The 14,693-nt window shown below is 48.8% G+C and overlaps 6 protein-coding genes across 6 annotated transcripts; 3 read left to right on the top strand and 3 right to left on the bottom strand.

The window, feature by feature from the left end:
- Nucleotides 1-1,203: 1,203 nt before the first annotated feature.
- Nucleotides 1,204-3,223, top strand: FOBCDRAFT_242033 (uncharacterized protein; the record flags this gene model as incomplete). The annotated part of the gene is made up of 6 exons (XM_059610434.1): nt 1,204-1,246; nt 1,299-1,534; nt 1,593-1,955; nt 2,011-2,431; nt 2,479-2,813; nt 2,891-3,223. The coding sequence occupies 6 exons, from the start codon at nt 1,204-1,206 to the stop codon at nt 3,221-3,223; spliced, it is 1,731 nt and encodes a 576-aa protein (XP_059465445.1).
- Nucleotides 3,224-3,570: 347 nt separating this feature from the next.
- FOBCDRAFT_228121 (cytochrome P450) lies at nt 3,571-7,179 on the bottom strand. The gene is made up of 6 exons (XM_031175014.3): nt 6,989-7,179; nt 6,813-6,931; nt 6,727-6,762; nt 4,610-6,676; nt 4,357-4,553; nt 3,571-4,301 (listed from the first exon to the last, which is right to left on the bottom strand). Exons 1-6 carry the CDS (start codon nt 7,101-7,103, stop codon nt 3,635-3,637), a joined length of 3,201 nt encoding a protein of 1,066 aa, XP_031051799.2. The 5' UTR covers nt 7,104-7,179; the 3' UTR covers nt 3,571-3,634.
- Nucleotides 7,180-8,766: 1,587 nt separating this feature from the next.
- Nucleotides 8,767-9,635, bottom strand: FOBCDRAFT_242031 (beta-lactamase-like protein; the record flags this gene model as incomplete). The annotated part of the gene is made up of 2 exons (XM_059610433.1): nt 8,767-9,295; nt 9,346-9,635. The coding sequence occupies 2 exons, from the start codon at nt 9,633-9,635 to the stop codon at nt 8,767-8,769; spliced, it is 819 nt and encodes a 272-aa protein (XP_059465444.1).
- Nucleotides 9,636-10,338: 703 nt separating this feature from the next.
- Nucleotides 10,339-11,289, top strand: FOBCDRAFT_204457 (alpha/beta superfamily hydrolase; the record flags this gene model as incomplete). Its single annotated transcript, XM_054706034.1, has 2 exons — nt 10,339-10,443; nt 10,507-11,289. The coding sequence occupies 2 exons, from the start codon at nt 10,339-10,341 to the stop codon at nt 11,287-11,289; spliced, it is 888 nt and encodes a 295-aa protein (XP_054562009.1).
- A 1,276-nt stretch (nt 11,290-12,565) lies between these two features.
- FOBCDRAFT_139186 (putative oxalocrotonate tautomerase enzyme-domain-containing protein) lies at nt 12,566-13,141 on the top strand (the record flags this gene model as incomplete). Its single annotated transcript, XM_059608036.1, has 1 exon — nt 12,566-13,141. One exon carries the CDS (start codon nt 12,566-12,568, stop codon nt 13,139-13,141), a length of 576 nt encoding a protein of 191 aa, XP_059467615.1.
- A 517-nt stretch (nt 13,142-13,658) lies between these two features.
- On the bottom strand, nt 13,659-14,078 carry FOBCDRAFT_204455 (putative oxalocrotonate tautomerase; the record flags this gene model as incomplete). Its single annotated transcript, XM_054706033.1, has 1 exon — nt 13,659-14,078. The coding sequence occupies one exon, from the start codon at nt 14,076-14,078 to the stop codon at nt 13,659-13,661; it is 420 nt and encodes a 139-aa protein (XP_054562008.1).
- Nucleotides 14,079-14,693: the final 615 nt, after the last annotated feature.

Here is a 14,693-nt window from a genome sequence, read left to right as displayed (position 1 = left end):
GCGAGACAGGGACGAAGGAAGCAAATAAAGACACCATGAGCCATCCCTAACTGTCGCCCAGAAGGGTCGGGGTGCGGGTCATGGTGTCTCACGTGCAATAGTACCGAGGCAATTCGAGTAAAGTTTGTTTATTAATCCCGTTTCAGTGTATTATATAACTATCCCGAATGCTGGCCACATCGGGCCATGGTTTGGATTGTCATTTGACAAAAGACCGCCGCTATTATTCATTACCAAAGCTCATCAGCACATACTGTTCTCAGAGGAACGATGCTAAGTTAAAGTTGTTCATCTAGGTGCGGCGCCTGATTAAACACTGTACCACTATATCAATTACAACTTCAAATATGCAACAAATGGCTTAGAAATTTATAGCACGTGAATCTCAGGTATGATAGGCACTTGCCGTCGTTTGGTCATTAAAACGATCTCAGTGTCTTGGATTCATAGCTTTGCCTGGAACAGACCATGGAACGGTGGAACCTGTTACACAATTCGTCGTGTGGCTTTTGTACCGTCGTATTGATCGGACCAACCGGCATTACCTGGGAAGGCCAAGTATAGATGCAAATCCTTTCTTTTGGAACCTTCTGACTATGAAGAAAGATGCGTACAGTGTTGAACACTTCCACCTTCTGCTCCAAAACAACGTCTGGTAAGGACTTTGGGAAGCTGCCAATGAGCTATGTCCAACCGCATACACTGTGTTTAAACATACATATGCTTGAAATGTGGAGCCACCCTTCATTAACAACGATTGTTGTAGGAGAGAAAGCTGTCGGTGTTCAATACTGTACAGTATCTGAGGGCCGTCGCTGCAACGATATGGCGGATGCCGCGGAGACCGGACTGACAGCCCGGTGGTTCCCCGAACCAACTTACCGAGCTATCTAGAGGGGCGAGGACGCTTGTTGGCCGGTGCCACCAGCGGGTTCCATTCTAGAGTTTCCCCAGCTTTCCGTGTCCGCTTTTGGGAGTGAGGGGTTGAATTCGGAACCGTGCGGTGATAGAGTAGAGGAAGTATTAGGTAGCTCGCCGCCTCTTCCGCTCTCCAATCCTGGTTTCTTCCTGCATCGTCTCTATCTTCTCTTCTCCGCCGACTCTAGACATCACAAACTTCGTCACTTATTCCCCCGCCTCTACACCCTCTCCAAAAAAGAAGAAAGAAAAAAGAAAAAAAGAATATACCATCACGAGCTCACCATGGTCTTCACCACTCCCAAATGGGTCCCCAGGCTCCCCTTCGGCAAGCTTCCCTTGTCGGGCTATCATCCCCAATGCCTAACCCAACGTTCTAGACCCTCCCGACTCCATCACCATCGCCGAATTTGTGAACAACGAAAACTGTGGCCGCTACCCTGTCGCCAAGGCCAGGAACCCCTTCACCTGTGGCCTCACCGGCAAGACCTACTCTATGGCCGAGGTCCTCCAGCGCGAGGAGTTCATGGCCCGCGCTATCGCCAAGCGACTCGGCTACGATTTGCATGAGGGGACCGAATGGGATCACGTCGTCGGCGTGTTCTCGCTGAATACGGTCAGTTTCCTTGCAATCCGCCATACTATAGCACCGCTTGACTGAACAGCTTTTCTAGATTGACTACATTCCATTCACCCACGCCATCCACCGCCTCTCTTCCATCGTAACCCCCGCCAGCGCCGCGTATTCAGCGGCCGAGCTCGAGCACCATCTTCGATCGTCTGGCGCAAATGCGCTCTTCACCTGTGTCCGTCTTCTTGAGACAGCCTTGGCCGCCGCAAAGGCCGTTGGCATCCCAGAACAGTGTATCTTCATCTTACCTATGCCTGGTGACAGGCAGGTTCCCTTCAAGACGATTGATGATTTAGTCGAGGAGGGCAAGACCCTGCCAGAGCTCCCACCCCTGGTTTTCGCTCCTGGCCAGGGAGCGAGACAGGTTGCTTACCTATGCTACTCCAGTGGAACCTCTGGCTTGCCTGTAAGTGCCTTTATCCTTCTATAATCGTCATCGAATTACAGCTCACAACGTAAAGAAGGCGACCATGATCTCCCATCGCAACGTGATATCCAATATCATGATGCTAAGACTCTTTGACCAAGCTGGACGTGAGACGGCAAAACTAGAGACGCAAGTCACGCTCGGCATCTTGCCATTCTCCCACATCTACGGCCTCGTCGTTTGCGGTCTGTACGCCTTGATAACCGGTGATGAGCTGGTCGTGCTCCCTCGCTTCGAGCTCAAGACATTTCTCGAGGCCATTCAGAAGTTCCGTGTTGAGCAGATGGCCATCGTCCCCCCGATCCTGATTCAAATGTTGAGCAATCGTGAATTATGCAGCAGATACGACCTAAGCTCGGTGCGATTTGCATTTAGCGGCGCTGCTCCGCTGGGAGTGGAGACAATGCAAGAAGTCCTGAAAGTGTATCCCAACTGGCATCTTGGCCAGGGTTATGGTCGGTGACGAGTTCCCTTGGGAGGTTGTTGAGACTAATTTGACCAGGCCTGACTGAAACCTCGCCGGTCGTGACATTTACTAGCGAGTTGGACATCCTCCTCGGCTCATCCGGTTCGCTTCTACCCGGACTCAGAGCAAAGATCATCGACGCCTCCCGCAAGGAAGTAACCGAGTACGAAACCCCAGGCGAGCTACTTGTGCAAGGCCCAACAGTTGTCCTTGGTTACTTGAACAATATAAACTCTACAACTTCAACCTTCGTCCACGACGATGACGGCCGGTGGATGAAAACAGGCGACGAGGTGCTTATCCGGAAATCCCCCAAGGGCAATGAGCATTTAGTCGTTACGGACAGGATCAAGGAGCTCATCAAAGTCAAGGTAAGCCCGCCCCCGCCCCCGCCCTCCATGAACCCATGAGGTCGACGGTTCGGAGCCCGTACCTAACGCATCCACAGGGTCACCAAGTTGCCCCCGCAGAACTCGAGGCCCACCTCCTCTGTCATTCGTTTGTGTCCGACTGCGCCGTGATCCAGGTTCCTGATGCCAAGGCTGGCGAGGTGCCCAAGGCCTTTGTAGTCAAGACGGCTGAAGCCGGAGGGAAATCTGACGGTGAAGTGACTGCGACCATCCACAAGCATGTTGAGAACCACAAGGCCCGGCACAAGTGGCTGAAGGGAGGAATCGAGTTTATTGACGCGATACCGAAGAACCCTAGCGGGAAGATCTTGAGAAGACTTTTGAGAGACCAGGAGAAGCAGGCAAGGAAAGCCACGGATGCTAAGCTGTAGTTGCTTGTATCAAGTTTGTAGAGGGTGTATCCAGAACCTCATTAGCTTTATTAATCTAACTGTTGAGGCGGCATGACAAAGATGGTCCGATCCGCTGGTGACTAGGATGTGGATACTATATGTAAGGAGCTGTGCTCTCTCAGACACACCTGTAACTTAGGACCAACAACACAATCAACCATTTTGTTTTATCGGATTTTAATCGTCGTTCAGCCCATGTCTTACTGGCGCCACTAAATTCCCCATACAAATTTAATCGTCGGCTGGCAGCCGGCGCAAACAATAACTGCCGGGGCATTTGTTCAACAGTCAATTTGCCAGAAATATGCTTGGGTTACGAGTCCAGGCACTATAAAATCCATTTACTTGTCTCTTACCCGGTCTCTCTATATTCCTCACGCAGCCATCTACCTAGTCAAATACGTCCATCACATACCTCACATTCCGTTGTTCATCGAACCACTTCTTTGCCTCGTCAAAGTCCATCTCACCGCCGGATCTCTTCTCCATCTCTGTCCTCACTCTAATCATGACCTCTCTTACCGAGTCAGCCATCGCCCTTGAGCCACATACATACACCGTAGCACCCTTCTCCCAGAGTTCGATAAAATCTTCCTTGTCTTGCCAGATCCGGTCTTGGACATATCTGCACCCCTCTCCATGTCGACTGTACGCTCGTCGCACGTCTACCGCCCCGAGGTTTTGCCAGTTGTCGAACTCATCGCGGTAAAGATCATCTTGATCAGGAGCACGGCAGCCGAAGAAGAGCAGAGCTGGCGCGAGCTTGCGACCTGATTCGTATATCATGGCTCGTTGCTGTATAAAACCCCGGAACGGCGCAAGTCCTGACCCAGCGGCAACGCAAATTATGGGTGTACGTTCCGGGCTTGAGGGAAGGCTGAAAGCAGCAGGTGATGAACGGATGGCTACTTGGAGCGTGTCACCCTCAGCTAGAGAGTCGAGGTGAGAGGTTGCGACGCCGTTGTACGTGCCTTGACCTGACAAAGCGGGTCCTTGGAGGACCGAGAAAGTGATTGTGGCCCGAGACTGGTTCCATAGAGGAGACGAGGAGATGGAGCTAAAAGGGAGAGAGGTCAGTAAGTTGTGAAGCAATGTGGCAATGGGGTGCCTACTATTGACGAATTCGTATAGATGGCAACATCTGCAAGAAGTCTCTGATAGGTAGTTCGACAGAGGGATACCGTTCCAAGATTTCCAGAACTGATACACGCTTGTTGCTGACTTCCTCGATATAATTGTCCTCGGATAGCGAGGTCACTGCAACTTTGGTCTCTGAGTCGGGCGCAGCTTCGGCAATAGTAAGAAGGTTCTACCACAGCTAGTTAGATTCATGTCACATGTGTGCTTTCGTGTTCTTTTTCTTACCCTCTTTGTGGCCGGCTGCAAAAGTTCAACGTAAGAACTGAACAACTCCAGCGCTGATACACACGTGTCAGTGGGGAGGGCCGTTGGCGTGCTGCTCGTAATCTCCAAGTGAGCATCCATTGGAAGCCTCAACCTCCTCAGTGCTCGGCGAACTACATCTTGAGAATTGATGGGCAGAACAGCAAGGTAGTCTCCGGCTCTGTATTGAGTGCCTTCGGGCAATTGTATCTCGATGTGCTTCTTCTTGGATTTGGCATTGGTGCTGCTTGTTAGTGTCTTGGTTGCGACCACGGTCGCCTCCTTGACATCTTGACGGAGGGTAAGGGCCCTAAGGTTAGAACTCTTGACGCTCAGTCCCTTGTCCGTAGAATTCTTTTTGGACTCGGGCTTATAGCGCTCTTCAAGAGCAGGCCACAGAATGTTATCTTCCCAGGTCTCAAAGTCACTGAAGACCATATTCTCAGATACATCGCTGAGACCTATGTCGATGAGTCTAGTAGCGCCAAACCTTTCTAGAGTTTCGTCCACCAACTTGGGAATGCGGTGAAAGGTCTGTACCCAATCCTTGTGACCACAGCCAAAAACGGCATACGAGACATTGCTGAATAGCTTGGCCGCTTGCTCAGTCTTCTCAAGCCAGGCAACAAAGTGCCCAGCATTGTCGGGAGGCTTGCCTTCGTATGATGAGGTGATGATGACAACAGGCTGGTTGGTGGGTAGGTTGCCATTTGCCGTGTCAAGACAATCAATCTTGGCGACGTGGAACCCATGCGCCACGGCATCAGTTGCAACTCTCTGCGCCAACGACTCGCATGTCCCACTATTAGATCCATACAAGATGGTCATAGGGACACCCTCCTTAGCGTCAGTAGACTTGCCGCCATTCGCCGCATTGGCCATTTCTACTGCTGAAACAGACAGACCGGCCAGCCGGCGCTCAAGAGTGGTTGGCGTAAGGTTGTCCCTCAGGATCGCCCGCATATACATATCTTTAGGCTTGATAGTCAAGGTCTGCTTGAAGCCGAGCTGATAGTTAGGATCAAGAACAAAATTGAAATTCTGCAGAAGCATAACCATGACGAGTAGAGCTTCCTGCCAAGCAAAAGGCCTTCCGATACAGCCTCGCATACCGTTACCAAAGGGTTTCCATGAGTTAGGAAATTCCTTGTTCAGTCTGGCAAAGTTTTCATCAAACATGCGTTCTGGCTTGAACTCGTTTGCGTCGTCGCCGAATACCGTGGGGTCGAGTTGTGATTTTGCGAGGAGGTTGAGAATTGTTTCGCCAGCCTTGACGGGATACTTGCCCCCAAGGAGAGTGTCTTCAAAAGCCTCGACAGTGAAGAGAGGGAGAGTCGCGTTAAGGCGAAGGGTTTCTCTCAAAACACCATTCAGGTATGGAAGTTTAGAGAGATGCACCACCTGAATAGGCCCTTTGCCGACCACTTGATCTACCTCTTTCTGAGCAAGCTGGTAGGTATCTGGGTGTGTGAGGAGCTGATAGAAAGCGAAAGATAAGAGTCCTGAAGTAGTTTCGTGCCCTGCAATAAGAAAGGTGATCAAGTTATCCATGATGCTCTCGTCGGTCATCTTCTTGCCAGTTTTCGTGTCGACACCTTCAAGCATGGCTGTCAAAAGGTCCTTCCGTGTGCTTCCACCAGCCTTTCTGGCGTCGAGAACCTCCTTCGCAGTACTTCTCAGGGTGTCGATATCCTGTTGGTACTTGCGATCGCGCTCGCGGTAGACAATTCCAGGTAAAGGCAATCTTCGAGGCTTTTCTCCAGCCTCTGTGAGAAAATCACCCATTGCCTTGATAAAAGGATGGAGAACTGGGGAATAGTAGCTGTTGAATCTATAGCCCATAGAACATAATGCCAGTGTGTCGAGCGTCAGACGAGTAAAGTCATCGGTCACCATGATGGGCGAGTCGGGTCCGTATCGTGCCCACTTGAGAGCAAGTTGGGAGGCAATGTCGTGCATCTCGTCGAACATGCTCTGGATTGACAAGGGTCCAAAGGCTGGCATCAGCACTCTGTGAGCGATACCCCAGTTCTCCTCTCCGAGTTTGGCCTGCATTGCTGTTAAGAGTATGTTCTGCCATTGTTACCGAGAATGCTTACTGTAAAGAGCCCATCGTGAACTCCTTCTCGGAGTTCCTACCAAATCATCAGCTTTAGTGCAGCCCTGAGAGTAGATCGTTACTTACAGTGAGTGCTGAATTAACACACTTCTTGAACCGCTTTTCGTTACATGTCTCGTTGACCAAAGCCTGCGTGGAAAGGAACACGACACTTCGGCCGGGGAATTTCAAACGGTAGATCTCGCCTTGCGACGAATTGTTAGTCAATTCTCATGACCGTTCATTCACGAAGTGAAGCTCACCGTACTGTTCAGCGAGCGATACCATTGACCCCAGAGGAAACTCAGGGTTGATTGATGTAATGTTACCCAGAAGAGGCAAACCTGAAGGCTCTGGAATTTCGACAGTCTCCATCATGGTGTTTAGTTTGCAACAGTTTAGTGTATTGCCACAATGCTGCGTCGTAGGAAATAAAGGGAAAAGAATTATTAACGCAATATTTTTATGCTACGCTACGTAACGTGGGACCACACGATTGAAACCTTTATAGTTCTTCGGCTCTGGCAAATGCATTGACCAGTTTAGTCTCAGAGTTGCCCTCTCCCTGACCTAACACGACGGTCCTCATTCCCTTGGTTGGCGGCGTAACCTCTAAAAGTAATAACTCCGGTTCCGAATTGACGTGTCGCCAGACTGACCCTGGACTCAGCAAATTTGTTGGGCTAGTTATCCGAGCCCCCGGACCCACTTAGCACCGGAGTGCCGATCATCGGACTTTTCTAGAAACACTAACTCAATAATATAAAGTCCGGGCCTTTTTGAATTGCCGTGCCTATTCGATAACTATCTCAGCTGCTTGCAGCTAAAGCCCGAGCCTTGGTGAGATAAGATTTTACTACCAGGGTGCGTCTTCAAGGATGGGAAATCTTCTCAAAGCTAACTCAAAGGTACAGTCTCGAAAAACATCATGATCAACACCGTGACCGGAGCCTAGCCTAGGAAGAGTCTCCTTGGAAATAATCTGTTATGAAGTTCGCGATTGGCGTCCAAAAAGCAGACAGGATCCTCTTCGATGCGAAATGATAGCCCTAGAAATCACCAGGCCACTGCGCACTCAATCCCCTGCAATTCTGGTGAAACAGTCGAGTTTCGTGAAACAAACTCGGCTTCTCGTAGTCTTCTCGACCATGCTCCTCGCGCAGTCGAATGGCTGCCTGTACGCCGCGTCAGCAGATACATAAAACTTCCGCATCTATCTGGAACCAACAGGCAAAGCGCCAAGTTGTGCTCTGCCAATTGGCTGTATGATGGCCTCGATGATGTCAATTCTAGCAGGTGCACTTGCATTGGCGGAAGCCATGGCGAGGACACTGATAAAGCTCCATGTGGTGATCGCCGTCGGAGTTTATATCAAGTTATGGAGGGGGTGTCTGGAAGCTCATAATGCTTGCTTACTACTAACCCTGCTCTTACATTACAAATCGAGAGCTTTTCCAGTGAGGGGTAAATCGCCAACGGAGTTTATGTTAGGTCTTGGTCGGATAGGAGCCATCCGGAAAGAACTGGAGATTTTCAAAGCAAAAATCTACAGGCAAGAAAAACACGGGGGAAAATGAGGGCACGCATGACTTAAGTTCAAAAGTCCTCTCGTCATAAAAGCTGGAGTTCCAAAGTGATGAGCAAGAACTGTTTCATAGTCAGTTCCATTCCGATACGAATAATCAGGTCCGACGACATACGAATTTATGCTTGTGAAAACAGATTCGCAGATGCTCACGGCCCATTTGACTTCAAAAGAGCACGAGGTTAAACCATGAGCTACCCTGTAAGTGAGCATGTGGCCGGCCGCGTCATAGAATGCACCGCTGGATCTTGGCTTGCTCAACACCAAGACCAGGAAAAGTGAAACTCGTTAGGAAAATCTTATACTAAAATGTGGCATTCGGGGTGAACTTTCTGTTCATTATAACTCTCTACGCTTCCTCCTACCATCCTAATGATCACAACGCTGTTATGTATAGAAAGGAACTTTGTGAGGAAGTGATGGCCGTTTCGACTTGTCCCTGGCCTTTAGTAATCGTTAGACTCGTTCCTCCTCGGGCGCCATGAAGACCCCTGCAGCGCTTAACTGAAGGGCGTTGGGGTTGTACCGCTCCGGATACAGATTAATCATTAGGCCAACAAGCTCCTGAGCATCTTTTGGTTTCTTTTGGAGCACACGCCCAAAATCCTCTATGTATTTCTTGGTTGCGGCCAGATGCCAAGTTCCGTCGATCTCTTCGGCCTGGCGATGGCCGGGAACGACGTAGACCGGGTTCAGGGCCTCAATCTTCTCAATCCCTCGGATCCATTCCTCTCGCCTTGCCCTTGTGTTGGCTTCGTACAACATCTGGTGTACTTGTCCATAGACGACATCACCACAGACAGCGAGCTTAAGATGGGGCACCCAAAGAGCAGTAGAGTCATATGTGTCCGAATGTCCGCACTCGATGGCCTGGAAGACCCAACGGTCCTGAAGCTTGAACTGCAGGCCACAATCCTCAGGCAACGGTTGAGCTAACTGGAAAGGCCGGTAGATCTGTTCTGGGAACCGAAATTCCCACGTCTTGCTGAAATAGGGTTCAGAAATCTGCTGCTCCATGCGCTTCACCGTCCCCACGGTGGCCAAGGGAACCGCTTGAGTAACTGAGGGATGCCAAAAAAGTGGTCGCCATGTCCGTGGGTGATGTAGATGTAGGACAGCTTGCGATTGGGGGCAATCTTCTCGATCCATTCAATGAGGGCTTCGGTCTGCTTGATTGTGATGGGAGTGTCGACAAGCACCGCTTCTGTTGCCGAGTAGATCAAAGTGCATGAAATCGGGGACCAATCTCCAGTAGGAGGACCTGGTGGAGGTCTGATGGCAGGAGTAGGGGGCGCAACATAAACAGCGGAGCGTAGTTCGGCCATGACTGTTCGGAATAATTCCAATAAACTGTTAATGACTTAAAGATAATCCAGTGACAAAATAAAACATAAAGGAGAATAGAACAAGAGTTTCTGTGTCATCAGACCATCCAATCCCAGCATAAATGATATTTGAGGTAAGTGATGGTTTTAAAACCCCGATCAATCGTCCCTATGAATCTATATATTCTCTCTTGTAAAAACTGAGTAGTGAGATGAGATGATGTGAGGCCTTTCTACTCGGCTGGTCACTAATCTGGTACATTAGACGCTTCAAACTCAACGTAGCTATGACAATGCTCACATATAAAATGCGGGGTAGTATTACAAATCCGTCAGGAACTTGTTGCAGTGATGATATAGTTTGTTTTGTAATCAACAATCATAGCCTCCTCCTTCTCGGCCATGGCATCTGCCGGTTTTGCTGACGGCACGCCGAGTAGCCACTGCGGGGTTGCCGGCGGATAGTACGAACGCCCAAAAATATCGTTTCGCTGAGGCAGTTAGTTCATGTGGCTACACCTTGGCTTGAACCGCGGGGTATGATAATAACTGGGAGGTCAGTAGTCGTGTAGGAGGCTCACAGGTTAAGACACCAATGATGAGATTTACCGAGGTTCGTGATAAAGGACATGAAATCTTATAAAACCACCTGTTTCTCATTACTATTCTTCTGAAACAATCGCCTACTAAACAGCTCAGCGTCATGCGCGAAGACATTGAAATCAAAACACATGACCAAACTACCCTTCGGGGCTGGTTTTTTCCTGTTGAGAAAATCGTGGCTCCAGTAATTGTCATGTCGCCAGGGGTACGGTGTGCCACAATACGTTTCGTTGATGGCGAACTTCACTCTGACTGCATGGTATTATAGTTTTCCGGAATCAAAGACAACTTTCTTGACATCTTCGCTGAAAGGTTCCAACAAGCCGGCTTCGCAGTGTTCCTGTACGATCATAGGAACTGGGGAGCAAGCGATGGGCTGCCTCGACATCATACGAATAATTACGAGCAGACTCAAGATACCCATGACGTGATTCATTACGTTTCAAACAGATCAGACGTGGATTCAGAGCGTATTGCGATATGGGGTTCTAGCTACTCCGGTGGCATTGCCATAACTGCCGGCGCAGTCGACCCACGCATCAAAGTAGTCGTTACTCAAGTCCCTTTCGTCTCGGGCAGGATGACAAGGGAGCGATTCCCCAAAACTTTGCTTGCCAAGATCTATAGCGACCGTGGCGAAACGACTTCAATGGAGCCGACCTATATCCCCATCTTTCCAGCGACCGCGGAGGAGGCCGAAAACTCCAACAATGGCGCTGTTTTGGGTACCAAGGAAAGTTGGGACCATTTACAAATAATTCAAGAGAAGGGCAAGGTGAGAGAGAACAAGGTTACCCTTCAAAGTTTCTTCCATGCCATTCGAGCTGAACCTAGCGCGTTTATCGCCCAGCTTGCACCAAAACCGCTGTTCATGGTCGTGGCCCTACAGGACTCTCTCATAGATCCTCAGGCTCAGCTAGAGGTGTTTGCTATGGCTGGTGAGCCAAAGGAGCTGCTTGAACTGGATTGCGGTCATTTCAGAGTTTACCGGGACAATGTTTTCGAGAAGAATATCGCTGCACAGATTGCCTTCTTGGAGAGGCATCTTTAAAATCCAATTGAGGTATAACGTACGCCACAAGGGAGTGTCCCATACAAGTGAGTGTCCCACCTATACTGTGCACCTAAAAATGGCAATATTGGATTTCGCAAATTCCGCCATAGCACTGCTAGCTTCTTGAAAATCTTATCCATAGTCTCCTGAGCAAAAAGTCATATGTTTGAGGTTCCTCCAAACCATTCGGCGGTCTATTCGATGTTCTATGCCTGAAAATAGGAGAAAAGACAGTGCGAACATAGCTTTTCCTCGTAATATTCTAAATAATACAAATGGAATTTAGAAAACATGTCTTCTGTGTGTTCCCGTTGTTCATTGGCCTGAATCTAAGTTTTCAGGCAGTTTAAGCTTGATTGAGGCTTTCGATGTAGTTTTTTAAAATGGCAGTTTAAGGTGTAAAATGTGTTTGGGACACTCGCTTGTATGGGACACTCACTTGTGGAGTACGTTAATGAGTTGCGGTGACCACAGAGCTGATTAAACTAAGGTGGGGTTGTCATCGATGTAGCTAGTCAGAAAAACGGGCCACGGATCGCACAGCTTCCCTGGGAGGATGGTTACTCTATACTACGAATTGGGTAAACTGAGCGTTCGCATCGTCTTATTGGCTGGCTTATAGGACCACATGCAATTCAGAATCTCACATAGTCAATCAAACTTTGTTCGGCGTGATAGCGTTTCTATTTTACTGGTCTTTCAAAACCCCGTCGGCGATTTCATCATTATAATCCCTACTCGCCTTCGTCAAAGCTCCAGGGGGGGGAGGGGGGAGTGACCTTCCATCGGTCGACTTTAGGAGACTCATGATTAAACATTTTCTAATCATGCCGGTGGAGAATTCGGAACGATCAGTAATCGAAACAAGAGAAAGCCGCCGACCCTCCCTTGCCCCCGCTTTCCACCCAATCTGGAACCTAAACGTAAAAGGTCCAAGATCTCCGGATTGTTGTTTTACTTATTGTCAGCTGATCTAAATAAGGTTTGCTCGAGGAGGTACACCTCGGCCGTAGGTTAGCTACGCAAAAAAGCGGATCCTCAGCTCGAACATGTAATACGTCTCGACAGTGGGAGGAGATTCAATAGCTCTCCATTTTGTGAACTTCTCGGGTAAATTGTTCTACATGTGCCAGCTGTGTAGCTTATTTACAGAGCTGGAAAGGTTAGTCAAGATAGGGCTGTTGTGCGAGACCTGACCGAGGACCTCGGCTTGTTTCGTACTAGACGAATGCAGTATTATTTCAAGGCAGCTATACACACCAAACACCAATGCATGCTGCCGCCTATAAGTAGACGAGGATTATGCGTATTCTACTCATTTCTAGAACCAACTCAGACTATATCAAGACTTTATCATCCAGTCCAAATACTTTCATCACTTTCTCAAACCGTCATCACGCCTAAATGGGTCTTTCACCACACCACCGGTACCTTCTCGCCTGAGGACAAACGTCAGATTGCCCAAGGCATGACCAAGATCTACTCAAGTGTCGGCCTTCCCCCGTTTTACTCAAACACTCACTTTATCGAGCTGAATGCCGACAGCATTTTCGCTGGGGGGGAATCCCCAAAAGCATTAACCACTGTTTCGATTTATCATGTGGCACGCACTTTGGCAACTCCTGATGTACAAGACTTTTTCATGAAAGCCTTGGACGATGTTCTTAGGCCAATTATGAAACCAAAAGGCATCAAGTGGGAACTGGCTATCTATGAAGGTGATATTGAATACTGGAGGATTAACGGCATTAGACCCCCAGCTCAAGGCTCGGAGATGGAGAAGAAATGGTTTGATGCGAATCAAGTTACGGACGAGGAGGAGTTGTTCCGTGCTCAGGAACGCCCCTGATGAGGAGGGGTTCTACCTAGCTGTGAAGTCCTGTAACGCAGGATCTGCATCTTGTCGGCGAGGATGGAGGGCATATCGACTTGATTTGGATCAGGAGATTATATCCTTATTTTTCCAAGACTGGTGCCCAATGAATTCTACACTCAAAGATATTTAGTCGTCTATCTGTTCGTGCGAAGGCAGGCCGCTGGTACTTTAGGAAGCGCTATCCAAGAGCGTACATTAGGATTCTAGATCTGCTGCAGACCTTGTGAAGGACTACGGAAATTCCATCATCTTTCCACTCATATAGCTTCCTCAAATAACACAGTGAAATCAGCTAAGGTGCCAGACTATAAATCATGGTCAATACAAACATCGCCAGAGCCATCAAGCAAGAATAGAGGTCAAGACTATCAAATTTATCTCAAACTATTGAACCCTTACACGATCCAACGCGATTCTACACCTAGCTCCGCCATACCCGAATGGTGATACACGTGCTCCTTTGCCCAGCCAGGACGTCCACAAGCAATCCTCAGTATGGCACTGGCTTGTTCTGCGAAACCCAGTTTTGTAGTACGTCAGGTTTGTTCACAGGAGGAATCATCCCGTTCATCCTCCAGTTTTGTGCTGGATGCTCGTGTATGTTGAATTCCCAATGCAGGCCTTTAGGCTCCAGAATAGGCCTCAAGATAGTGTCGACACGGTCAAGGAAGCCTAGGCGATGGGCCACTGATTCGAATGTCCGAGCGGTATGGTTGATTACAAGAAAAACATTCTTAGAAGAATCAGCGCCGATGTAGAAGTTGTTGGGGTCATTCTCGTGGAAGAAGACGTTAACCCAAAACTTAGGGAAGCCAACATCAGTGTAGATCTTGGTGGCTTCTCTTGCAATAGTAGATTTTTCAGAAGGGGCCAAAGATTCTGCAATGATTTCGAAAGTCCACCGAGGCATTGTCAACAGTGGTTCAACTGCTTGTGGAAGATGAAGGGGATAGCGATGAGAGGAGGACTGTTCACAAGTTTCTTATCTTTTGAGCTTAGTTTTGAGGTGGCTTACCTGGCACGAGAATTGGGCCTTTTATACCATGATTGAAATAAGTTATTGATTGTAAACTACCCCAAGGTTTTTCCACTTACCTCGGCCAATTTGAACGCCTATGCATGTTTCTGAGATCAGTATCAAAGCGGAGCAAACACACGAAACCTGATAGCCGAGGCTCCAATTGCTGGGTAGTGCAGTGTTGACCAATTAGCGATCGGTAAGTTGTGGCATTTAGCGGGGTGCAGCAAAAACTCCGTCAGCAAGATGTGAGCCATCCATGCAAAGGCCTGATGCGGTCCAAAATTTAGCTTTTGCTGCTTAGCTCCCGGTTTCTTTGGTGATGATTGCACCTCTCCTTCGACATCACTTGTATGAGAACTAAAATTATCCCGTGGGCTGCCTGAAGGTAACAACATAATCGCCAGGAATCCCGTCGTTTTGTTACTTCCTGTCTCAAAGCCACCTGACGGTCACCTCATCTACTGCATAACTTCGATTAAGCTGAGAACTCCCAATGACTATCAG

Source organism: Fusarium oxysporum, chromosome VII (assembly GCF_013085055.1).
Source record: "Fusarium oxysporum Fo47 chromosome VII, complete sequence".
Lineage (NCBI taxonomy): Eukaryota > Fungi > Ascomycota > Sordariomycetes > Hypocreales > Nectriaceae > Fusarium > Fusarium oxysporum.
The sequence above is the reverse complement of the archived record's forward strand: the minus strand, read 5'-3'. Positions and strand labels throughout refer to the sequence as shown.

Excerpts from the sequence above, each read along its gene's own strand:
- FOBCDRAFT_228121 (XM_031175014.3), bottom strand. The coding sequence starts at position 7,103 with ATGATGGAGACTGTCGAAATTCCAGAGCCTTCAGGTTTGCCTCTTCTG. Across the intron at positions 4,554-4,609 it reads TGCAGCCGGCCACAAAGAGG|AACCTTCTTACTATTGCCGA; the intron begins GTAAGAAAAAGA and ends TAGCTGTGGTAG. Across the intron at positions 4,302-4,356 it reads TCTATACGAATTCGTCAATA|CTCCATCTCCTCGTCTCCTC; the intron begins GTAGGCACCCCA and ends TCTCCCTTTTAG.